Source organism: Rhipicephalus microplus, chromosome X (genome assembly GCF_043290135.1).
Source record: "Rhipicephalus microplus isolate Deutch F79 chromosome X, USDA_Rmic, whole genome shotgun sequence".
Classification (NCBI taxonomy): Eukaryota; Metazoa; Arthropoda; class Arachnida; order Ixodida; family Ixodidae; genus Rhipicephalus; species Rhipicephalus microplus.
This window is the reverse complement of record NC_134710.1, coordinates 41,898,802-41,925,714: the sequence shown is the minus strand read 5'-3', so window position 1 is coordinate 41,925,714 and position 26,913 is coordinate 41,898,802. Positions and strand designations below refer to the sequence as shown.

General features: G+C 44.7%; 1 protein-coding gene across 1 annotated transcript in view; it reads right to left on the bottom strand.

The window, feature by feature from the left end:
* Positions 1–975: 975 nt before the first annotated feature.
* Positions 976–26,913, bottom strand: part of LOC119175860 (ribonuclease H2 subunit A) — a 40,507-nt gene continuing 14,569 nt past the window's right edge. Inside the window, exons 6-8 of the mRNA XM_037426869.2 lie at positions 25,110–25,197; positions 4,615–4,738; positions 976–1,471 (exon numbers count right to left, since the gene is read on the bottom strand). Coding sequence (XP_037282766.1) covers positions 1,327–1,471; positions 4,615–4,738; positions 25,110–25,197 — 357 coding nt within the window. The 3' untranslated portion in view covers positions 976–1,326. The remainder of the gene's footprint in view (positions 1,472–4,614; positions 4,739–25,109; positions 25,198–26,913) is intronic.

Sequence of the window (26,913 nt, the reverse complement as noted above, 5' to 3'; positions counted from 1 at the left end):
ACTTAAAGAAAAAGAAATAAACCTGGGCTGACTATGCAACAGTTATAAAAATAGTATGAATATCAAGGAATGAAAAATGCAACTGTGGATGGCTCAGGGGCTGATCCAGCCAATCATTTTAGAGGGGGGCGGTCGTCTAAAGTGACACCGAAGAGGGGGGCGTGGCCATGACTGTTTCGTTTTTACTAGCAGAAAAACCCCTTCATAGCACAGATACTATTAATGTGTGCTCACAGTGGTTTCACTCATTTGTCCTAATTGGTGATAGAAGGTGGACTACGAGCACTGAATTGACAGGGCGCTGAGTTTTTTTTTTTGGGGGGGGGGGGGGGGCAATCGCCCCTGTCATGCCCCCTTCTGGATCCGCCAACGGGATGGCTTGATTGATATGTATAGTTTAACGCCCCAAAATCACCATATAATTATGAGATATGCCGTAGTGGAGGGCTCCGGAAATTTCGACCACCTGGGGTTCTCTAACATGTACCCTAATCTGAGCACACAGGCCTACAACATTTCTGCCTTTATCGAAAATGCAGCTGCCACAGCCGGGATTCAATACCGCGGCCTGCGGGTGAGGAAACAAGTACCTTAGCCACTAGAGCACTGCAGCGGGGCCAAAGATGCCGATGCCGGCATTTCTGCGAAAATAACTTTTGAACGTTGCCGCACTTTTAATGCGGCAACGATCAATTCCCAGCACGAACAATTGGAGACATGTGAAAGTGTGTGGGTGTTCTGTGATAAACCTGACCTGCTTTTGTTGAACCAATGCACAGTGAAGGGCAAAACATCTAATGCATAACAATATCTTGCCCAATTCTTCAGAAGCTGATATGAAATACCACAACTCACATTGTTGACTCAATTTTGAACAATTTTAAACCAGATCTCCTTTATTTTGTGGCACAAAACAGGTTTTGATGATGAAAATTCATTGGACCTAGTACATACATTGAAGAGCAAGTAGTACGATTTGGCAAACACACACAAAAAAATTGTCATCAATTATACCTAGCATAAGGTTAAATTTCACTACAACGATGCTTTGACATATAAATTAAATGGTTGATTTCCTAGACTTTGTTAAATTGAGGTTTATAATTCTACATGAAGCTTGACTTGCCACAGATTACAGATTAATCACAAGGCCTGACGCAGCCCTATAAATGCAGTAAAAAAAACAACATCTTGATTTCTGTCATGTCTCTGTTTACATGCCCAGTCTATTCAACATAACTACAGTACTACTATATTAACTGCTCTCGAAGGGAAAACAGTCGTTCTGGAACCAGTGGACGCCTATGCAGCTGTGTGCAGAAAAAGCTACAATGCATGGAGCTGGCTAATTGCTCGACTTGTGAAGAAAGGGCTTTCTTTTGCAGCTACTTTTTTGCCTCGGTTCGGGTCTTTCTGGAAGAATGATTGGATTGATGCCATGCCACTCTGCTCACCATTGTCCTCTTCATCCCTGTGATGTCAAACAAGTGATCATTCCATTAGACCTTCTTGGAATCACAATAAAGCAAAATAAACAAACCAAACACTTTTATAGAAGTGAACCACATTTTTAAACCTTTCTATACCTACTCCTTATTTGATAACAACAATTAGTATTTCTCTATTTTCATGACGTGTTTCCCTGGGAACAGCTTCTCATTATTGTAATGCAGCCTGTCATTTGTTGTTTTGCAGCGCAGCTATTACATGCTAGTTTCCTGAAATCGACGAGTGCGTAAACTAATAATTCCTTATGCCATTTAGGGAGCAGTGATGTATTTTGAAGTATTAAGATGTAGAGTTACTATATATATGCTATCTTTAGGTAGCAGAGTTGCGCCTAGACTGGCTAGCAACCACTGTTACATGGTGGAGTGGCACTTTGTTTTTGCAGACATAGTTACCACATCACCGATCGACATGTTTGGCCTGTCGACGACTGATGATAAACTTAACTGCCAATGTCTAGAGTCAATCCAGTTCAAGGCAGCAGCAATGCCAAGAATTACAAAAATTTGTCAAATTGGTCGCAATTCATGGTTGCTAGTTGCACTTCAAAGATAGAAGTCTATCTCTATTAAAGTGCTACTACTTGAACCATCTGTGAAGTGGAAGAAGGAGATAATACATCACAGACAATGCCTGCAGAATAAAGAAATAAATGAGTAAAACAAGAAAACTTTTCTTGGAAGGGCTACATTTGAAATGGGGCTACGAAAGCGAATGTCTTCACAACAGGGCCAGACACACACACACTGAAGCTGCAATAAAGTGAATATATAGGCTTGCATTGTACCTGAGTTGCAAAACAAACATAAAAAGGAAACACTTTCTATAAAGGCTTTGTTGATTTACAAGGTGGTGGAATAAAAGCCCTCTGCTGGAAAACATCTTAAGCTGATATCGATAACTGTAAACATAAGAAAAATTGCCCATTTATGAAAAGTTCCTGCCAAACACGCATTTCACCATGCACCTTTAGAAGGTCACTTGAAAAGCTCACAAATCTCAAAAAGATGCCAGTGCCACCCTAAAACAGCATTTTGGGAATTCCACATCCTGGAACAAAACTCTACACTTATGCATCCCTCAGACTTGGATAAGAGATCTTGTACCCATTGGCTTCGGTGGCCACCCACCTTGACAAAGTAGAGGGGCACCAACTTTTTTTTTTAATTTTCTTTACAGAGTATTGCTTTTCCATGCCTCTTACGTTACACAAAACACACCACAAAAAGCCTATAAAAGTGCAATATTTCATGGCAAAAAGGCGAACACGCTTTTGTTGCCCCTAATACGAAGCATTGCTTTCTCAGCCCAGTAATTAGCGAGCTTCTTCAATGTCAATTATACAAGTGTCGCCATAAACTGGTAGATAGACAGTAGATGAGTAAGGCTTTGCTCGCACCATGACATTGCTAAATAGCATAAAAGGAAATATTAAAGGTGGTGACCACAAGTCACTTTTGATGAGCTGCATCTACATAAGAAAGGTCACCACAAGCTCTTAATCTTCAAAATCGTCACTACTAAGTTGAACTTTTGAATACATCTCGCAAAAGGTTTTGAGGTCTGTTGTTCTACTAGAGTGAAGAAACATCCAGAAACCACAATTCCAGGACAGCCACTGTTATTGCATCTGCCTTGTAAAGTTGGAATGACCATAGTCATCATTTTGTGCTCACAACTAATGCTTCTTGATCTAAACACTGCTGTTATTGCCTGCAGGCAGCCTTTGTTGCTCTGAGAAGTGCAAAGAATGAAAACGCTACACTAACAAATGTTGATGCAATGCACTCCGCTTTGGTGCTATAGCATCCTAAACTATATAAACAGCTCATAATCAAAGCAAACATGCTACTAAGCATTAAAAATGTAAACATTGCTTTTGCTTTCACAATGCGTGCTGCAAAGTCTTCTAAAGGAATCTCTGAAGCAGGCATGGAGCAACTATTAACAAAGTAGCACTTTCATAGCAGCAGTTATGCCACTGCAATAGCTTTCTCAGCCCAGTAATTAGCGAGCTTCTTCAATGTCAATTGTACAAGTGTCACCACAAACTGGTAGATAGACAGTAGATGAGTAAGGCTTTGCTCGCACCATGACATGCAAAAAATAGAACAGGTAGGTTTGGAAATAAGCATGGTATTATTTTCACAATATTTTACTGTGCCAGCCTCACCACGCTTCAAACCTTTGTGCCTTTTCAGCTTATCAGCTTTGCCTAACATTCATTGTAGAAAAAGCATTTCTGCCATTACAAAGGTACAATTTAAGAACATAACTTAATTTCTTAAGATTTCCCTTGAATGTATTTTTGATGGAGCAAACATGCGATTTCACCAAAAATGATGCTGATGGTTGGCAGTGGCTGTCAGGCCTTCTTGTTCAGTGAAGTAGCAAATAGTCAACCTGCACTGTGCAGGGACCATTGATTGCCTATTCCACTTTAAATGAAGAAGGCTTCTCTTTCGTAATTATCAGCATGAAATGGAAAGTGGCTAAGTAGATTGATTAGTGATGATATTATCCACAATCTTAGACACCCTATTGTGTGGTGCACCGCATGCAACACTGGACAATTTCTCAAGGGGGACAGCAATCCTTACTCCAAAATCATTGTCTCCACAATTAGCTCCGGCTCTGTGCCATTAAAAAGAAAACACAGATGGGGCGTGAGCATTTAGAAGAGCAAGTGTATAATGTCCTGTATCTCTCTTAGGAATGTTATCTTTAACTTCAGAGAACTTCAGCCAACTAGAGGTTACAGTTTTAGTGACAGAATGAAAAACACCTGAAGAAACTGAAAACAATATTTTTCATAATTTGTTTGAGCCATAACTAATGTATGTAATGCAGTCCTGGGGTTAGTGGCCAAAGACAGCATTTTTCTGAAATGTTTGACTGGTTGCCTGGATGATTTCATTTCAATCTTGCAATGGTGATTGAAAATTTTTTTTGAGAGTCCAGATGACACTTGTACAGATAACTGTCTTGTTTGGGCGTCCAACAACGCCGCTTGAGTTCAGCTCAAGGTCACTTGAACGTCACAATGGCAGCGATGAGCATTTCATACTTCAAAACCACACAAAGTAAGAATAATTAGTGACTCACCACATGACAGCTGCAGCATTGTCTTCAAGCAACTTCTCTGCTGTAGACCAACTGAAGCGTACCAAGCTGGGAAATCCAAATACATTATCCATGTTTTCCAAAAGGAATTTTTTTGTGACAGGATCTGTACGAAATGAAGGGGAAATAATTCTGTGGCATACATTTGAGCTTAGCTAGAACTCTACTGTAAAATAGGTAATTCCTTATTACAACTATTCTCAGTGCAACTGATGTACTGTAGCATATCGCACATAAATTTAGGCGATGTAAAAGTGTTAACCTTAACACTAGCTTGCTCACAAATAGGAAACCGAAAAAAATTAAAAATGTGTGTCACATCACCCCCCTCATACACTTTTGACTGAACCTACAATGTATTTTACAGTAGGCAGAAGTTTTCAACATTTCTGGCATACACTAACGATTTTCTTATCAGCCCGTATTTTAAGGCCAGAGTATTAGGCATTAAAAAAGTGTGTTTTAGGTGCCAAAAACAGACAGTTAAAACACCGTTTTAGGTTTCTAAAATCATAAATATGGGCACAATAAATTTCAACAAAAATTGAAATAATTCAAAACAATGGCGTCAGTGATATGTATCTACGATAACAACCAAAAAAAGATATTGCTTAAAATAGCACAAAGGCACCACCGGTTGAAAATAAGCATGCATTTCCCGTGCAATTTATAGATTATGGTCTTTCGTTTTATTGTCTCGCATTGTGAGCCAAGTGTCCACTGTGCAATCAACACTCTCCTGGGTCTCTTTCGTTTCGTCATGGCTGAAAAGGGCCACGCAGGAGCAAATAACCAGACCACTGATAACCCCAGAAGGGAGGGATGCCAGGTCTAATTGTGTAGGATCAATTTCTCCTCTGACGATGAACACCTTAGAGGGCCCCTAATTAGGCTATGACATTTCGAGCTGACAAGCTTAATGGATGCACTAGGCACTCAGGATCATGCCTGTTAAGATTTGCAACGCTACATGTCATGAAAAAACGCTAAATTTCTACTGAATTCCACTTGCCCTCCTCGCGGGTGTGCGCCCTAAGATATAGGGAGTGACCTACAGGCAAGGAATGCTCCTGCTTTTACGTCCTTCCTTTGCATTGATACTGGTGCTCTGATGTCGCTCACCGTACACTTTTCATCAGAACTTGGTTAAATGATAGCTTTATCTAGAAAAACAGATGAAAAATGTCCCGTCTCCTGATTATGACCTGCATTTTAAATGGTACCTCATTAAGAGCATTGCACGTAACATTATTCTAGTTGGCATGTGTAATTTGTGTGTTTCGTTGTGTAGCAGGAATGAGGAGTACTTTGGTTTGGCCTAACAGCTTTTTATCATTTTTAAAGGAAAGCACAAAGACAAAGAGGAAAGAAAGACGGTGCTCTTTGTCTCTATGTCTTTCTTTTCCCTGTGTTTTTGTGGTGCTTTTTCAAAATGAGTATAATGAATGTACGCTGATAAAACTAATAAAACACGCAAACGGAATGTCAGCGAGATGATACACTAATTGCCCCTTGTTTTGCTTCCACTTTGGTGGACCAGTGGCTAGGGTGCTCCGCTGCAGACCCGAATTTCGTAAGTTCGATTTCGGCTGCGGCGGTCGCATTTGGATGAAGGCAAAAGGGTATATGCCCGCGTACTGCGCGATGTCAGAGCACATTAAAGAACGCCAGATGGTCAAAATTTCCGGTGACCTCAACTATGGCATCCCTCATAAACGTGTTTTTTTTTTTTCAGATATACTACTACTACTACTACTACTACTACTACTACTACCCTACTATATACTACTGCTATTACTACACCATTTCACTTGTGTTCGTCTTCTCATTGTACCTGCATCATGCTTTCGCCAACCCTCACAATGCTTAGCTTGTGTTCGGTGCGTCGTCTCTGACCGCAGTTTTAGCGGAGCGTTGTCGTGTGTCGTGGTCACGATACATGATCCATGCCAGCCTCTCCAAAAGTACGCACCCTAACTGACCCATCCCAAAGAAACGAGTAATACACAACAGAGAATGCCGAAGCGACACAACATCGATCGCGTTTGTGCACAGGTAGGCTGGGGAATGTCATTCGAGCGTGACCTTGCTTACGCATAATGTTCTTGGTGCGTTTGCATCATGTGATCCTCCAGCCCCTATACCGAAGAGAACAGGAAAGGAATTGCGCTCGCGATGGATTTGGGGCGAAAGGCAAGGGATTCAATTTTCTCTTCGCATTACGGTTTAGTGGCTCGTAGCAAACCAATTTGAAAAATCACCGTGGTAGAATGCTTTTCATTGGACATGCAAAAACTTCTAGTGTCTAACTACAGCTTCTTATGTCACCTAGAGAGACATGCTTAAGGAAGCGAATTACAAACAAAACAAAAACCACATGCACGTCATATTTTTCACCCGAAGGCGCTGCAGCAGATGGGCTACAATGTCAAAGAAGACATGCCTTCATTTACGCACCACACTTCTTCTCTTTAAAAGACATATGATTTAGTCATGAAACTAACAAAAAACGAAATAATATAAAAATGAGATCTAATACGACATTCTAAAATCTTGAAACAATTAGAATGCAAGTTTTACCATTGAATGATTGACATAGGAGTTTAACCACATTTTATTTCGACGTGATGATAGTAATTCCCATTCTAGTTCATTTTTTATATTGGTACAGCTCTAATTTTTGAGTAACGGCCTAGGACAAACCTTGCAGCCCTGTTCTGTATTTTTTCATGTTTGTCACTTAAAAACATATGCCAAGGGATCTTTACAGCCCAAGCGTATTCAGGCATAGGGTGGATGTATGCTAATTACACCGTTGATTGTAAACATGCCGGCGCCTGTCTCAGGCATTGCTGTATAAGGTATAACAATTTGCCGGCCTTCGCCACCACTGAATCAACATGAGCATTCCATGAGTGGCCCTCCATGGTTTTTCATTCGTTTTCCACCTACCCCCGCTGCCCGAAAAAACCTGCTATTCCTTTCCCACCGCAACATCCAGGTTTTCAGGAAGGTTCTTCAGTTCCCTCAAGACACTGGACACCTGTCTGTAGAAGATATTCGCTGTGTCCTCGGTGATAGACACCACTCTTGTTTTTTTAACGCATTTTTCATTCTCTCTCTTCATTATCCTGCAGATGCTGAGACGTGCTTCCACTTAGGGCTGCAGAAATAGCGTATTTTGTACTTCTCACGCTCCTCCTCCAATCGCTCACGCCATGTGCGCTCTGTAGCATATGCTGGCCAGTGAGTGCTATTTCACTGTGATTAGCAGTTATATTGCAGAATTTGCGAGCTAGAGGGCGTCTTTGAACCTCATGGTGGTTAGAAATTGCAATGTTGCCTTTTTCATATGAATAGTGGTTTCAAACCGCATTCGAAAACAAAATTTAAGTTAAATAGCACTCACACAGGCGCTGATTTGAAAAACATGCATTTATAGGCACTTATAGGCATTTAGGCACGAACACGAAAAATAGGCATATATAGGCACTATAAAAACACTATAAAAGTTCTGCTTAACCTCAATTCTTAGACATGCAAAACTTCTTGGACATGCAAAACTAAGGACTATTTGTCTCTTACATCAGCGTCTCTTATAAGGGGTACACTGCGAGCGTGCGACGAAACAAGACGAGCGGCGCATCGGCTCCGCCTGTTAGAGTCATGTTCTGTTAGAGTCATGGCTCAATCATCTGCACTCCGCCAAGCCCGACGTCCATTGACGCAGCAAATCATCTGGACCTCGTTGGAATCAAGTTTGACCCAGTGGGTCCATGTTTCAAGTTTTACGGCTGAAGATCACCCGGCCACAGGAGTGATGCCGTTACACCTAACGGCAACGCAGGAGCTTGGTGGCCTGGAATGCCGACGGCGTGGCACCGGCCATGCGAGCTAACATGGCGGCCACCGCGTCTCCCCTGCGGGGTTACGATCCCGAAGGCATGGCCTGGACTACAGTTCTATCCTCTCAAGACGACAACTCTGCTGTTCCAAGTTTTCAGGACCAATCGATCAATAAAGAGGTCGCACGTCGCGCATCTGTTCAAGCAAATATAGCGGCATACAACGCCATCCCGGCCTCCGAAACATTGGCCGGCAAGACGTAGCCTCCAGTACTGTGCGCTGCAGAAGGCAAAGGCAAGGCTATTATGAACTGGAGGCCTTGCCCAATCTCAAAACCAGGCCCAGACGAATTCGTGGTCGTGCTTAAGCCACGCGAACATGTGTCGCTGCACCAAGACTTCTCGGAAAACCGCCATGAAGCTGCGGCGAAATTCCGTACCCACAAGGTGATCGCCCTTGAAGGGTGGGACGAAAAGGAAATCGGCAGCTGAGAAGAGCCGCCATCTGGGCTTAACCGGTAAGCCACCGAGCCGGGACGACTACAACACTGCGAAGCCTGCACCATCTGCTGGCAACGACGGCAAGTGGCCACCGACGCAGCCACCACCACAAGGCGACAATGGAAAACTGTCGACGACGGCACAATGCAGCGAGACCAGGAACTGGGCTAACGTTGCAAAACATGTAACGCAGGTGAGCGTACGGGCAGGGCTGCCCCTCCTTCCCCCTCTGCCGAGCCACGGCTGGGCTAGACTGCACCTGCGCGCGCCCTCTTATGGCCTTCACAACGGGTGTAGTACATGCCTCTCGCCACTCCTTTGAGGGGGGCGCTGCAACCCTGCCATCTTCCGCCGCTCCATACAGCGCGTGAACACATGAGTTCGGGCGCGCTTCTCCACTCACTGCGTGTTGAAAAACAAGTTGCCTTATTGTTGAAGGCACAGACTTGGTTTGTTTTGACTTCTTATTTGCGCTAGGTGCATGGAGCTTAAGTTTATTGAATATGTGTAAATGTAAGAGCCCGAAGTACAGCTCTCCGCCATCACACGTGTAGACATTCTGAGGCCTGAAAATAAATATTTGTTGCTCATAAGCACTGGCAATCGTTGAACACTTTCAAGTGAAAAACTTTGCCGGACTTCACAAATGTCTTGTTCACAGCCTAAAATGCTTCCTAGTCGGCTTGTGTGTATAGGTGGAAGGCTTGTCGTTTGCGTCAGTCAGTTAGTTTGTGTAGTTGACGAGGATAATTCTTAGGAATTTTTCAGCTATGAGATCTGCGTATCGTCGGGAGTGGCTGTCGTCAACGCTTTCGCGGCAGCTCAAAATGGGAGCGCATTGCAAGTAGGGCTGGACTGCCGTTTTCAAAACTTCTAGCAGATTTCTGCGTGGCATGTTCAGAGGCTTCATAAAAAAGACCACTATCTTGTCCAAAAGAGCTAGAAACTCGGGCCTCAGGTAGTGTAGTTCGCCCCTCTCTTGTGCTCACAGCAGCTTGTACAGCTGATGCTGCTTGATGTTGGTCGTCAGCAGTGCAGTGCAAGAGTCGCATCCGAGATCTGTAATAAGCTTGGCGATGTAACCACCGAGGTATGCTAAGCCGGAGAAGGTGACAGATGGAGGCGGACAAACAAGCCTTGTACTCCAACAAGGACGCCAGGTCCTTATCAAGTATATTCGATACCATTGCAGCCTCTTCCTGAACTTCGACATTTGATAACTTGATTTATTCTTTATTCTTTCTTTATTCTTTATTCGGTGAGTGCCCCGCTTTGCCCAAAAAGGCGTTACAGCAGGGGGGTTACAGACTGGAATAAAACAATTCTTCATTTATACAGCACACTTGCTTGTCTTGCAGCCGGTTCCAATCTCTAATGGTCATCACAAAAAAGGAATTATAAAACATGGTCGTTCTTGCACGATACTCTTTCACTTTGCGTCGGTGGTCATGTCGACTAGATATGTAACTGGGTTCACTGAAATAGTTATGACGGTCAATCCCAGTCCGCCCATGAAAAACAGAAAAGAAAAACTTCAAACCCAGTTTTTTCCTGCGTAAAGAAAGCAATTCCCAACCCAATTCAGCTTTCATAGCACTGCAGCTGTCTCTCCGCTTGTACCGCCCTAAAACAAACCGCGCAGCTCTGTTTTGTATTTTTTCAAGCTTATCAATCAAGTTCGCCTGCATCGGGTCCCACACAGGACATGCGTATTCCAAAATCGGTCTAATACATGTGAGATAGGCTGTATTTTTTAATGTTCGGGGTGCCAATCTTAGGTTCCTCTGAATGAAGTTTAGAGCCCTTGCCGCTTTACCAGCAACGTGATCAACATTGGCATTCCATGAGCAGTCATGCGACAAAACAACGCCAAGATATTTGCATGTTGGTTCGGTAATAACAGTATGCGTATCTATGGTGTACGCAGTTACTATTGGTTTCTTTTTTTTGGAAACACGCATATGAACGCACTTTTTGGGGTTTAGCGTCATTTGTCACTTCTGGCACCACTGTACAATACAATCCAAATCGTTCTGCAAATAGGCACAGTCACCTTCGTTCTGAACCTGTCGATATAACACACAATCGTCGGCAAATAAACGCATGCGCAACGAAATACCCACAGAAATATCATTTACAAAAATAAGAAATAAGAGAGGCCCAAGGACAGAGCCTTGGGGCACGCCTGACGTAACGTTAACATAGGATGAACACTTCCCATTTAAAAGAACGCATTGACGCCTGTTCAGCAAGTAATTGGTTATCCAGATGAACACATTTGGGTCGAAATTTAGAGTCTGTAATTTAGCCAGTCTTGGGATGTGCAACTTAACGATGTGGTCCAGAGCAGCGGTGACGGCTCTAGCATTCAGCATGTCATTCCCGCCGCACATTGACCGCACCTTTCTGAAGATTGCTTCAATGGGGTCACTGTTCAATTTCTTTGTCAGGACGTAACTCACACCTTGCTCCAGGAGGAATTCTGTTGTTTCTACCGTCGACCTTGTTGTAAAAAGCAAGGCTACGTACGTCTCGATGAAGCCAGCACTCACTGATCCGATGGAACTCTTCTGTATTTTTTCCACATATGAGATAAACTCATCCTTCAGCCACAGTAGGCGATTGTCATCGCTCCTATATATGGGAGCTTTGTGGCCACTTCCATTGAATGAAGTGTCATGGATGTCAAACCATTTCTTCATAGACTTCATTACTTCATTAAGAAAAATGTTGTACTTGCTTTTTTGAAATTTCTGGCAGCACCCGTGGTTTGCTGAAGGAGCTCTACGGCTGCAGACACTTCAGGGGCGAAAACTTGAACTGCTCGCAGCATATTTATTTTTTGCAAATTGGAAGGGTAGAAATGTTTCCTCGTCAAATTTCGGGTCGCTTCACAGTCTTGTGTTTTTGATGCTCGTATAATTTCTGCACAAACGCACCACTAATCACTCCTGTGCAATCTGTAAGTTCACGATCGAGGAACCGGTTTCTAACGTTTTTGAGCCTGTGGCACGAGTCTAAACTTAGAAGGATCCTGCAGTTGGTGTCGTGTGGATGACGTACAACTGTGTTGAGGTTGCCATTAGCCATGTGCTTGAACATCGTCACGTTTGCTGAATAATTGTCCATCACAATGCGAATGATGATAAAGCCAAATGATTCCACACGCAGCAGCAATGACCTCCTTCGTCCATGCAAAGAGATCTCTACTGCTCAGCTGCTTCGTGAAATAGTATGAGCATGGAATCTTGTACCGATTAGTGGTACTATGCAGCACAAAGCAGAGGACTCTGTTCGCAAGGGCTTTTTTCGCTGTATTCGCCATGCTACTCTCTGGCTTGTCCTTGAGGCCAAAGACTGCATCAGCCTTCCTATCATAGATGCTCTTTTGTTTTATGCTAGCTTCATCTATTACTAATGAGGCCATATGTTGTTTGCAGCTGAGTAGTGAGGCCTCGTGAACCCGACGGTCCTTCATAGCATTGCTCATACCCGATGATGTTGGGCTTATACCTATATACCTCTAAAGAGTGCATTTTGCTGGCAGTGTCAGAATCCCCAAAGAGCGAGCGTTCGAAGCCTTTTGCGGACAGAAAGCGCCATATCACACACTCCCTAACAACTTCTTCTGGGTACGCAGAGTGCTTATCTACGTAACATTTTATTTAGTGCAAAAGAAACATGGTCTTTTTCTCTCCTTTCTGTACATCTGTTGCGATTTTCTTAACACACGCGTGGTGCTTGCTTTCGCGATAATATGCAGACGCATTTTCCTCTTCTTTCAACAACTGCTGCACCTTCTCACATTTCGAACGATAGTACGACACTTGGGAGCGTAATCTTCCTATCATAGGCAAATATCGACGCGCGCAATGAGCATTGCTGTTCATTGTTTGCGTAAAAACACGGCTTCTTGTTCAGTGAAAGCATCTTGTGAAGTCGCAACATCCATGTCTGGTTTGTTGGTCTCCGCTTATTGCTTCCTCAATGATGTTTGGCGTAGGGGCGAAGCTTGTGAAGCAGGATCTTTGCGGGACTTTTTTGCACTTGGTCTCATGTAGGCAGGATAGTCCTCGAAGAGAGTGGGCGCAGAGTCGGGAAGAAGTTTTCTGATGCGGCACGCAGGCACATAGTCTACATCGCGAAAGTGTCTGCTGTATACAACAGTCGATGCAGACTTGTCATTGATGAGATTCTTTCTCGCAATATTACTTTGCTAATTAGCGCACAGTTCAGCATTGCTTGGGAATTGGTGAAAAGAAACAGGACTTGCAATACAGAACACAACAATACACCCATCCCACATCTAATATATATTCATACATACTGCTCGTACAGAAGGTTGTAGGACCGTCTTCAAGAGTCGAAAAATTACTGCAGACTGAACACTGAGAAAGCTCTTAAAAAATTGCAGCGGCGGTGGGCAAATACCAGAATAAAGCAAGTCTCACTAGAGGGAAAGAGTAATCGGCAACAACCTGTTTGTAGAGCCACAAGAAAATTTAAAAAAAAGCTCTTTACTTACCGAAAAAGTTGGGATGTCAATTTCTCTTCCTAAACATGTCTTTCCATGAACTCGAAGTATAGCGGATAAATGATTTGCACTAGAGATTTTAGTTCGAAAGCAAGCGGCCTGCGAGCGTAAGCAGCTGCATTTTTCACATTATTTATGGATGTGGCTTGCAGTACGAAGGAATGTAAAAGAGCTCGGGATCTCCCGAATTAATGTTTATAGGTGGTGTTAACATTTTGACAATGCACGCTACTCCTCCAGGGCATACCGTCCGAAGAGGTTATTCAGCAGCAAAGGTCAACTTTTTTTTACTTATATTTTTAACTGTTAGAAATACAAGTCATGTACGTGTTTCAAAGAGCTGTCAACCAGCAGACTGCAGCTTTTAGCCCTGAAAAACAACAACAGATGTATTCGTAAAAATAAAGAAATAGAAAATAGCTAGCAAAGGGAAGGTGTGCTCGTCATTTTTGTAAGCAACCTTTAATTGTAGCCTCGTTGTCCAACGAAAGCAAGTGCCAAAGGTGTTTGGTGCTCGCCACTTGCAGAACAGATGCAGTGTTGTTTATCTCTCTATCTCTCTCTGATCATTGCCATTGCTTCATGCATTATGCCTTGTTAGCCAATTTTCTGAGCTTCAGCTTATATTATCGACGAGCACACGCGCACCTAAATTATACCTCGAGCTGTCTGATAACATTAGTTTTTTTTAAAAGGAGAGGTGATCCATATACCCCCGACTTCTTGAATAATCCCCCTCCCCCCTCATCATCGAGAACCCTTATTCCACGGTTTCACATCCAAAATCTCCCTTGTGCCGTATGCGCCGCGCAGAAGATGCAATGGCAGGATCGCTGCGCCCCTACCGCCAACGGGTGGCGAAACATACTCAGAAACTCTCCTTTGTATTCGCGACGATTGAGAAGGCCGTAAGGTAACAAGCATGCACAAATGCAGTCTAGCCCAGCCGTGGCTGAGCAAACCAAGATAGCAGCTCTCGAGGGCAAAATTGATATGTAGCTAAAAAAAAATAGCGCTCCTAGAATCCAAATTAAAATTGCTAACCAATTCCTCTTCACCCACAACTAAGGCTATGGAGAGTGAGCCCACGGCTCCGATGGCAGCACTAAGCATGGAAGCTGCACTTGAGGCTCGTCTAGAGGCCCGCATGGATGCCCGTTTTAATGCCTTAGAAAACCAAATTTCCGCGGCCATGACCTCTCCTATCGCCAAAATGACCGAAACGATTCCCACAGTCATTGCCCAGCACTTGGCACAGTCGCGTAGCGTCCGACAATCTAATAGTTTAATTAAAGGCGTGTCTGGCCGCTATCCCAAAACCTCGCGTCGCGCCTACAGGAATTGAGAATGCCACCCTCGCCGCAAGTGCTGGCTCCACAGCTGCATCCCTATAACCGCTTTTTAACTTGAATGACCATGGCGGGCAACCCTCAAGTTAAGCGCTTTCCATGTTACTATTCGGCCACCCCCATTCAAATTACTCAATGAAATTGCCGAGGATTCCGTCCCCGCGCCAAGCGGACTCACCTCCGGCTTTTCCTATCGAATCTTGCTTCCCTTTTCGCAGTGGTTGCTCTCCAGGAGCCAGGGAGAGGCGCTAGCCTTCCAAATTATTCTACATTCCATCAGGACCCTTCCTCCTGTATATTCGTGCACAAAAATTACACAGTCAACCAAGTGGATTTGGAACTTAATACTGAATATTTCTATGCGATGGTCATCCTTCTTTTGCTCAAGAAACAAGATGCACCATTACACATACTCAACATCTACTGTTCTCCAAAACTGGAGAACAGTAAACTGGAGAACAGTCGTGCCCTGAAGGCTGTGGACAGGAATCCCCTTGTGATCGTGGGTGATTTCAACGCTCACAGCACACTCTGGGGGTACATGCGCGATGAGAAGCGTGGGTGCAAGCTAGCGAAACTTGCGTCCACGCTGGGCCTCACTCTTCACACTGACCCTGCATATCCAACACGAGTGGGTAACTCCTAGACTCGGGACACGTGCCCGGACCTTACCTTCACCAAAAATTTTAGACACGCAGACTGGGCCAACATTGAGGAAACCCTCAGCAGCGACCATTGCATACTCAGCACAACCATCACAACCCCACCACTGGCAAGACACCATGCGCAAGCCCGCCTACCCCAGTGTACAAAGTTCTGGGAAAACTACACCAATCTGGCCTCGATTAACGAAACAGGTTACCACGCGTGGTCACAAGAATTGGTTACCCACCTTCGTTCGACGGAAACTCAAGTTCAACTCTCAGAGGCTACACCAGGGGTGGACAACCACCTCCTTCCCCTCTGGGAGGTGCGGCACGGCCTTGTCCGCAGATGGCTCCACCAAAAACACAATCGGAAGCTCAAAATTCGCATTGCCGAGCTCCCCCAACGAGCGGCTGAGTACGCGGCCCAGCTCGTCGACTTGAATTGGGTAGACCAATCGATCAAGACGGTGCTTGTCCATGGACGGCTTGAGCAGCTCAATGACGTAGGTGACAGAAGAGGGGCACTTTATGATGCGGTAAGGGCTGGTATATTTCGGAGCAAACTTGGGAGTCAGGCCAGGAGAGTGGAAAAACAGTTGGAGCCATACGAGAGCGCCGATGAAGAAAGCTTCCTGGACAAGATCACAGTCATGGTGATCTTTTTAGAGGGCTTGATTGTCCGTGGTGAATGAGTGTGCACGCTGACGACACTCTTCATATATTTGGCCATTTGAAAAACTCGACTGAATTCGGAGGCATCTGGATTGTACGGCAGAATTGTGTTGAGTGTATTGCATGATTTGCGGCCATATAGAAGAAAGAAAGGGGAAAAGCCTGTTGTTGATTGAATCGCAGTGTTGCAGGCTGTGGGGGTGCTGACACCCCATGTAAAGTTGTTTGCGCCGCGTGGCACACGTGTCTCGCACAAAAGCCGTATTTCGGAGGTGACAACTATTTAGCAATAAGTGGCGTTGTGTTCGCGAGCGGTGATCACCACTATCGTCATGGTTGGTAGAGTGCTAGCGCCGGCGGAGACCCCTGGAGGAAAGCAAGCCTTGGTGGTGGGCGAGAGAGTTGAGCGAGTCTCTTCGGCTGGTGGAGTTTGGCGTGAACGGCTGCTCTCGCGGCGTGTCCCCAGTGCACGGCACCGTAGGGCCGTCTGCCAGGGGCTCGCGCGTTGAGTCAAGCGTTGGCGACGCCGCCTTTTGTGTGCTCTTGTGTTTGTCATGTTGCTACATGCTGAGTAATATTGTGTAAGGATGTCTTAGCGGGTTGATCACGATTGATGTTATAATTTGGCTGACGATATCGTCGATCAAAAATTGGTTAAATAAATGTGTGTATGCTTTGGTTTGTTCCAACCCTGTCTACTGTGTCTTTTCACTCCAAGAGCGTGGCGTGGCGCTTGCCAATTCGAGACCCCACAAGGCAAACATCACGAATTTAAGATGCACATCCCGATTGGAGTGGTCGGAATCAATATATATAGCGAGCATGTCTCCCAGTGTTTGGTAGAAAGGTTCCGTTAGGCCGTTAGCCTGAGAATGGTAGGCTGTTGATGTGCGGTGTATCGTATGGCATGAATGAAGCAGCTGTTGCAGAACTTCGGACAAAAACACACGATATCTGTCACTCAGTAGCTCCCATAGTGCACTATGACGAAGAATGAACCGATGCAAGATGAAGGTGGCAACGTCATGAGCACCAGCCGAAGGTAACGCTGCTGTTTCTGTGTATCTAATCAGATGGTCGGCAGCGACAACCACCTATTAATTACCAGCAACAGCGCACAGGAGTGGGTCGTAAAGGTCAATCCCAGCACGGTCAAATGGGCGTGCAGGGCATAGTAAAGGTTGCAGTTGACCGGGTGAATGACCGGGCCATACAAATATGGGCGAAATTTGTTTAACACCCACACAATCACGAAACACTTCTTCTCGGTAGCAGAGTAGTTAACTTCTGCCTTAGTGAGGGGGCGGCTGCCATAGGCAACCACATACTCCGTAAAACCAGGTCCACGTTTAGTGAGTACTGCACCAAGGCCGACACCACTGGCATTGGTGTGCACCTCAGTCGACGCAGATGGGTCGTAATGGCGCAGGATAAGTGGCGAAGTAAGTAGTTGGCGCAGTGTTATGAAGGGTTCGTCACAGGCTGGTGTCCAATTCAAAAAATCTGCAGGGCTAGCAAGGAGCACGGTGAACAGGGCGATCACGGAAGCAAAGTTCCGGACAAAGTGACAAAAATATAGGCACAGGCCTACAAAGCTTCACAGTTCTTTAACTGTAGTCGGCTTTGGAAATTCAGCAACAGCACGAAGTTTGTCAGGGTTGGGGAGCATGCCGTCTTTTGAAACGACATGACCAAGAATGGTGAGTTGTTGAGCCCAGAATGGTAATTTCTGCAGATTAAGCTAAAGGCTGGCATTGGTAAAGCACTGGAGAATCTTACACAGTTGAAGGAGATGTGTAGTGAAATCAGGTGAAAAAACGACAATGTCGTCAAGATAGCACAAACATATTTGCAATTTGAGACCACATAAAATGCTGTCCATCATTCGCTTGAATGTTGCAGGCACATTGCAAAGTCCGAATGGCATAATTGTAAATTAGTAGAGGCTATGCGATGAGACAAACACTGTTTTCGGACGATCAGACTCGACCATAAGGACCTGCCAACAACCCGAACGCAGGACGAGCGAAGAAAAGAATTCGGCACCTTGGAGACAATCGAGGACGTCGTCTATACGGGGAAGAGGATAAACATCTTTCCTCGTAATGTTGTTTAGGCGCCTGTAGTCTACGCAGAATGGGATGGAATCATCTTTTTTCTTGATGAGCACAACCGGGAAAGACCCAGGACTGTAGCAATACTTTTTTTGCAGACTAGCTGGTTCATACTTGAAAAATTGATTTGCTGCACAAGCTTGAAGGAAAACAAGGGAGACAGGAAAGAGCGCAGTTTTCTTTTTGAAGTAAAGGTTGACCTGACGTTCTGCCACAAGAACTCCAGCAACTGATTCGCCTTCCTTTTGTGCTTTGCGAACTGTTGCTGGCCTGTATCACCACCACAGTCCTCTTGCAGTACTACCCTGAGCCATTCAAGATAGAATCGCACTTGTGTCCACGATTCAGACTTCAGATACTGCGCTCTTTCCTGTCTCCCTCATTTTCCTTCAAGCTTCTGCAGCAAATAAATTTTTTCCAGAACTGTAGCTTGATGACTTCGTGCTGTAGCATGTCATCTACTTGTTCTGCAATGACGAACGCTTCACTGGTGACACACAATAGGGGTGCTGGCGCAAAGGAGTATTGCTCCCAGTGTCAATGATGTGAACAACGATGTTTGTTTGACCTAGCACCGCTTGGGGGAAATAAAACGAACACCTGAACTCGTGCAGCAGGGTAAGAAGCTGCTCTCTTAGATCCGGAACGAGACGGCTGTCGATAAAACGGCGAAATGCATCCGCAGACACGCTGTCCAAAGTGACGCTACACGCTGCCCAAGGTCCTTTGAAGGCTTGCACGCAACACAGGGTCCATACTGGCACACTTCACAGGAGCACAGGCCGGCACGGCAACAGCGGTTAGCCAATAGGCACGAAGTTGAGAGAGTCGCGGCAACTGGCACTAGACGGCGTTTAAAACAGAGGTCAGATATAACGTATTACACTCAAGATAGGAAGGGGCACTTGGCCAGGAGAGTGAAGCAGGTTGGGGAGAGGATACCAGCAGAGGGTATCAAAGGAAAGGGATAAAGGAGCAATCGGCACATCTCAACCATCAAAAGCGTCAAAAACTGCTATGACGGCACCGTTTCGAAAAATTGTCATGACTACGTGTTCGTTGTGGACTCGCACACAACCTCCCCACTAGAACTATCGTAAAAGCCCAAGTATAGCCCAGGTTTTTTTGTTTAGATTTTAGGGTATGGAATTTTGGTTCTGTACTATACGCGGGACCCAAGAATATTCGACCAAAATACAGTCTTGGTTGCGGCATAGCGTGGTATCATCATCATCAGGTGTTTGCGCGCTTTCACGCTAGGTGCTAGGTAGTGTTCGCAGGCATTACTCTTACAGACCCATGCGTGTAACAGTGGTCAGTGGCCTTTGCTTCAACCTGGCACCTATAACGACGACCACGATTTGATCCTGTGATTTTACGCCATGTCAGCACCACGCAGGCAGTACTCGACTGCTTTTAAAAGGAAAGTTATCACTGCTGCCAAAACCATTGGCCACTGTGCCACAGAGCGGCAGTTTGAAGTTCAAGAGCGGAGTATTCGCGGTTGGCGGAAGCAGAAGGGCACCCTCTGTGCTTGCAGCGGCCAGCGAAAAAGCTTCTGCGGACGAAAAAATGAAGTTTTTCTTGACGTGAAACGAGAAATCGCAGACTTTGTGCGGACGCATCGAGCTGCATATCTCGCTGTCAACATCGAGCTGCTACACTTGATGGCAAGAAACATCGCTCAAGACAAAGGCATTCAGCCGAAGTATTTCAAAGCGAGCAGGCATTGTGTGTCTCTCTTCATGCGCCGCGCTGGGTTCTCCCTACGCCAGCGTACGTCGATCTCGCAGAAGCTACAAAAGAGCTACGAAGAGGACCTTGTGAAGTTTCAAAAGTATGTAATTGTGTTGCAAAAGGATGTCCCCTTTCAGCTGGGGCACATTGGCAACAGGATCAAACGCCCGTCTACCTGGATATGCCACTGGCATTAATGGTGCATCCCAAAGGCTCCAGGCAAGCTATTGTGCGATCGACTGGGAACGAAAAAAACGCGGGTGATTGTCATGTTGTCCTACACTGCAGACGGCCACAAGATACCACCCTACGTGGTGTTCAAACGAAAGACGCTGCCAAAGGGGGAGAAGTTCCCAAAAAATGTCGTTGTCCGCTGCCAAGACAAGGGGTCGATGGATGAATCACTAGTGCTTAACTCGATAAAGTCCTTGTGGTGATGACGGCCCGGAGCACTGCTGGCGCTCACTTTGATGCTTGTACTCGGCGGGTTTAGGCGTCACCTCACCGACTGTGTAAAGCGACTGCATCGCCACTTTTGCACTGAGCTCGTCGTCATCCCGGGAAGAATCACATTACAGCTGCAGCCGCTGGATGTATGCCTTAATATGCCATTTAAAGGGGTGGTGACACCAAATTTGTGGAAAGTGTGTTCTTTGCTGTAAGCGTTTTCTTCAGCTCCAGAAAGCATAATACACACACCAAGATTCGCGTATTTTCGCTAAATAGTTTAATACTGCTCTACTTATGTGGACCATGTTTGGTTTCGGTTTCGCGGCGCTGAGTTGGGCAGTGACGTCGATGCATAGGTGGCTTGGCCCCGTGACCACATAACGCTGTGACGCACATCAAGCTGAGTTTCGTCTGCTCTCACTCGCACGTGCTACACAAGCGCCAGTAAAACAAACGCGCTGACAGTCGCCATGGCCAGCTGCAGTAGCATCCAGGCAGCGGCAAGGCAAAAGGCACCCAGAAGGAAACAAAGCGTTTATATTTACAACGTATGTACAGAATGTGGACGAGCCAGCCGTCTGATGCTAGATGCACCGTCCTTATATAGGCGCCAATACGCTGAAGGAGCACGGGGCAGCCCCGCTGTTGGACGCGCGCGGCGTCTCTGACGGACAAGGACGCGCCGAGTGTCTCTTCGAAAGCACCCAGTGTCCTTGACGCACGCACAGTTTCTCTGCAAGGGACGCCAACACACTCGTCACTACAAATCTGGTGTGACGTCACGAGAACTGCCGTTGATTCTCCTATTCTAAAACATCAGTGCTGCTGCGCAAGCAATGGGTCTTGATAATAAGAGTAGGCATTCAGCTACACTTTTAAAAGTGAATTAAACTATATTCTATGCGTTTGTTTTGTCCGACCTTTCGTGTGGAGAGCCCTTGCATACACAGGAAACTCACAACAGACTTGGGATAGCCTCGAAACTTGGTGACACCACCCCTTTAAGGACCATGTCAAGCGCCTGTACGTGGAGCAGATGAGGTCTGGAGAACCAGAAGTGACCCCTGTCGGACGATTTAAACAGCCCTTGAGCAATGCTGTGCTTTTGGATAACCGAGGCTTGGGCCTGCATTTCTGAGGCGCTCGTTTGCCGCAAATTCGAAAAGTGCTCCATCTCAAACGCGCTTGATGGCATTGAGCATGACCCGCAGGTCGCGGGATCGAATCCTGGCTGCGGCAGCTACATTTCCGATGGAGGCGGAAATGTTGTAGGCTGGTGTGCTCAGATTTGGGTGCACGTTAAAGAACCCCAGGTGGTCGAAATTTCCGGAGCCCTCCACTACGGCGTCTCTTATATACATATGGTGGTTTTGGGACGTTAAACCCCACAAATCAATCAATCAATCATTGAGCATGATGTTCTGTGAGAAAACATTTTCGACAAGGGAGCTTCAAAAGAGTGTGCCTGACAACGACGATGAATGAAGTGAGTCAGTAAATGCATTTTTCCGTTTTACTCTGGCTATATTCTGGTGAAAACTTTGTTTATCGCGTTTGCTATCCCCAAATTACACCCTGGACTATATGCGGGGTCGAGGTTTATGCAGGCTTTTCCTAGATTTCGACCACTGGATGGTTTAGGGACCCTTTAAAGGTGATTCAGCAACGTATATCAGGGAAGAATGCCTGCAGCAGTGCTTGAATCAAATGTTCATGGCATCAAATGTGAATGAAAGAGCAGTCAGAAATGCATTTCTGTCTGGTTGAAGCCCCACTAGGGAATCAGTGAACAGCCCAACTAGGCAGCAGTGTTGGTGATGAGTCATCTCTAATAACGGAGAACACTGTAACCGTAACAGGCTGGAGCCATATACCAATGTAAGCACAACTAGTGCAGCATACAGGAACCTGATCTATGACCACCGTGCTTCATGTATATAGCACAGTAAACTATGATAGACAGCACGGTTACTGTGCAGGTTGACAAAGGCTGATGGCGTATTCTTTTTTCAACACTAACTCTCTTACAGCTACCCAGTGCATACATATAATGACTGGAACCTAATTTTTGCTGACGTGCCTCATATTTCTGATGTTATTACACTATTGTTTTTTATCAAGACACCTTCACTTGGATAGCAAGTTGAGATTAGAAAAACATATTTCTGTACCCCATAAAGGTGCACAGCATATCATTGAGGGGAGACAAAAAGGGAGTGAAAGACAGAACCTTCTCAAGATACGAGCACCCATACTACTTAGTGCCAATCAGTGCATCTTCCCCCGCAGGAAAACCAGTAGCTGATCAGCAGCCTCGGAAATCAAAGTTCGTACTTCCCACTTTGGATGTGGACACACCACCTCAGCATTAAAGGGAATTTTAATGCAGGAATTTATGCTTTCCTCTATGGTGTTGCCTCATGAAATTTTATTTTATCCTGACTTTTATGACAACTGGATTTAAAAAAAGAATTACTGCAAGAAAATGGCTACTTATCAGAGACTATATTACAGTCCCTAATTATGCCAGGAGAGACGCTGTATGTAAGTGATTCTTAAAAGGGAGAAAAGAAGATAAAAGTAAGCCCCATAACTGTCTGCATCATAGTGCGACACCTCAACAGTAGCTCATGAGGGATGGGGGTAAGGAGGGATTAAAAGAGATAGGGTGGAATAAAAGAGATAGGGATAGAGATAGGAGAAGGGACAGAGAGACCCACATACGAAAATAAGGAGACGATAGGACAGATGGACACGGTCGCAAGAGTCCGAGGACGGGGCACCACTCAATGAGAGCTTTTGTCGGCGTCAGATGGCGTAGGGCGAGCCAGTCGGCCAGAGCTGCGTTTTCGTCGGAGATCGCGGGGGCACAAGTGGTCGGCACGAAATCCAGCGAGCAAGTCTCTGTGGCGAGACGTCCACTAGAGAGACGCTCTTTATTCAACAAATGAATATAGGGTGGCACAGTTTTTGGCACAAGACAGCTGCAACAGGAAGGAACACAATACAAGTATCGGTCTATAGGTCTTGAATACATATGTACTATCAGCGTCAAATGAAACCCGAACAGCGGCAAGCCTTTGCGTTAGTACAGTGCGTGCCGTCCAGTTATCACGATTGACAGGCGCGCACATCCTGTTCGGCAGCTTTCCGCATATATGTGTGCCTGTTCCTAGTGATAAGTGGATGGCGCACACTATACTATCGCGAAGGCTTGCCGCTGTTCGGGTTTAGTTTGACGCTGATAGTACACAAAGTTTTGTAAAAGATAGTTACCACTGAGTATCAAAATTATGCAACACCTATTTTTCTTAAGCTTAATTGACAAAAACACCTCCAGTATAAGAAATTAATTCGGGAGCACACCTGTACAAACTGTTATTGTGGCTTAAGTAGCTATATTGTAAAATTACAAGGAAAATGGAGTACATTTGTACCTTCCATTTTTTTTTCTTCTGATATCAGAATGACATATTAAACATTTTTCACTAAAGCTAGCGAAACTTGCTGCCATCAAAAGATGAACTACATAGTCATTAAAGAAAAAAAATTCTGTGCTTGTTTTGAAATTAGACAACATTTTTGTGCCAGAGAGAACAGGGTAAGAGCATAGAAATCCCCAACAAATTTATTGTGTGATGCTTAACAGCAACAGTGCACCTTCTATGTGGCAAAAAATTGATAAGCTATGTAATAGTACCTGTGTACCAGTTACATCATTACTAGCTAATGTTGTCTACATTTGCATCTGCATGTTTTCTGCAATGCAAAGGGGTACGTATTAAAAAAGCTATCAAAACTCCTGTAAAGGGCATGTAAACAACCCCAAGGTTAAGAAATTGTTAATCAAGAGAAATATGCGAATATGTGCTATAGCAACGAAGTTACAGGGGCTAAAACATCCGTTTCAGCTTGTTTCGAATTTTCGCGCTGCTTCACAACCATTCTCCGCCATAGGGAAGACGAAAGTGTAGCCCGTCGTCATAACTCTGGCTACATCAGCAACAAGACACGACGTCAGCGATACATTATCAGCGCGTTGAAAACGACCAAGCAAGGCTTCCCCAACATGAGCACAGGTCATAGTGACATGGGGAGGAAGTGCGGTTCAGGAGTACCTTTCCCTTGACGGAAAGTAGAAAGACACCTCTTCATCTCTGAGGCTTTAGTTTTTGTAATATCTCTTTTCCCGGTAGTCTCGGGCTCTAAAAAACAGTAGAGGGCAACACAAAAAACAAAAATACGGACTGCGCGGCTGAAACTGTATCACTACAGGACCAAGGCACTGTTTCATAGGACAAATGACCAATCAGCGAGCTCAGTGGCACATCAAGTTGCCCATGGGCAAGCTTGCATCACAGCGCATGCGAGGGGAATAGGTCAGAAGCAAACAGGCAGGGGAATCGTTTTTTGAAAGAGAGGGCCTGCGCAGCGCGCAGTGCTGTAATATTAGAAAAATGTGATCGCCACAGTCTACTGTACAAATTGGCGAGCTTGTTTGATGGGTGTAAAAATTAAGTCGGAGCCTGTTTACTGGTTCCTTAAGCATATTTTCACAATGCAAATCAAGTAAGCCATTGTTGTTTGAGAGGGAACAATATACTCAGAAATTAAGAGCCTCATCTCACCATTTGGGTATCCTGAGCCGTATTCCTCAGCCTTTACATTTATGCCTTCTGGGAACTCCCAAGACTGAATAGCATGATCCCGAGCCACCTGGAAAAAAATTGAAAATCATAGTCATTACTATCATGCAAACATTGGCATTGGGGCATGCCACGTTCACCTTCCTCATATCTAAAAAAAAAAAAAAATTCAGTTAGCAATACTATCTGCTCCAGTCAGCTCACATTACAAATCTAACACAAACATGAAAAAGGACTAGATTACATAAATGTCGTGATTAAGCAAATAAAGCTGTTTCCTCATCTTTGTAGACTGTGTGGAAAATAAATTAAATACTAATGGCATTTAACATGCCCCGACAGTACATGAGCTATGGAAGACATAGCAGTGGGGAGGGCTTAGGATTAACTTCAGCCACCTGAAGTTCTATCATACACAACCAAAGTAACACAAGCATGCACGCACAAGAAAGAGTAACAGCCCCATGCATAGTGCTGCATTTGAAGAAGAAAAATTAAATTTTTATTGAAAGCACAAAATACCATAGATTTATACTGCCTAAACATTCCTCTATATAGGGTAAACAATGTATAATTTTTAGCTATTTAAACATGTGTGACTATTAATCATCATAGTTGTAAAGTCACAGACGCTTCCTCAAAGGACGTGCAAGGACAGCAACCATGTGTTTGTAGTAGTCTCTTATGGCATGCCATTGCAAAAACATCTCTCCTTGTTTTGACAGACACATTGCACATCTATCGATGATGACTTTACTCGCATACAGCATGGCAGCTATTGACACACAGAGGCAACAGTCCCCTTAATCTTACTATTATGAAGACTGACAGGCAAGCCCTTTTATAGTTTCGCTTCCAGCCAGTGAAGCACCAAAAGGTAAAGGTGGGCATCGAAAAAAAAGTTTTTCCGATGTCCACCTGTACTTTTTGGTGCTTGTGTGCATCGAAAAAAAGTTTTTTCGATGCACACAAGCAACACAGCTAATCTCGACATGGTAGAACTGCCAATACCAACAAATTCAAGAAGAGAAAGAGGTTTTCATTCGTTGAAGGGAAGTTACAAATATAAAAGTTCCGGCTTTCAATTGATGTGACTTGTCCCTGTATCGACAGAGCATTTCATGCCACAGTTCGTAATATTTTATGTGTTCGAGCGTCTGTAAAATGCAAACAATATAAAATTTGTAGTGAAATGAACTCAAACTCCTTAAAAAGATACTGAACAAGAATTTGAAAAACTGACAAAACTTCGAAATTCGAGCCAGAAGATGCCAGTGTTCTGATGAACAGAGTTTATAAACAGAGGACAGATTAGACAGTGTGAATATATTGCTCCAAGTTGAACAAACTGGCCATCTACAGAGCAACCACCTAGGAGAAAAGGAGGTTAGATTAAAAAGCTATCTGTCCTTCAATATAATTCTGAACTCTAGTGTTGCCAATGTACTCTATTGATATCAAGTGCAACATAGAGACTGTACTATCGGCATCGAATGAAACGCGAACAGCGGAGCACGCGGGACAAGCCTTATCAATGGCATAGTACGCGCCGTCCACCAGTCATTGACACAGACAGGCCCGCACATCCCTTATAGTGCAATAGTTCCCTTTAGAGTGCAATAGTTCTGCTGGTGTTCAGGTATAGTATTTGAAATGACCAAAATAAGAAAAATACAGAGGTTAAACTACTGCAGCCGAAGGCGAGTACTGTAGCACGGTTCGTCCTCACAGAGCCCATCATCACGGAATGCCTAGCAAATTTTATTTATAGTAGACAAAGGTCGGT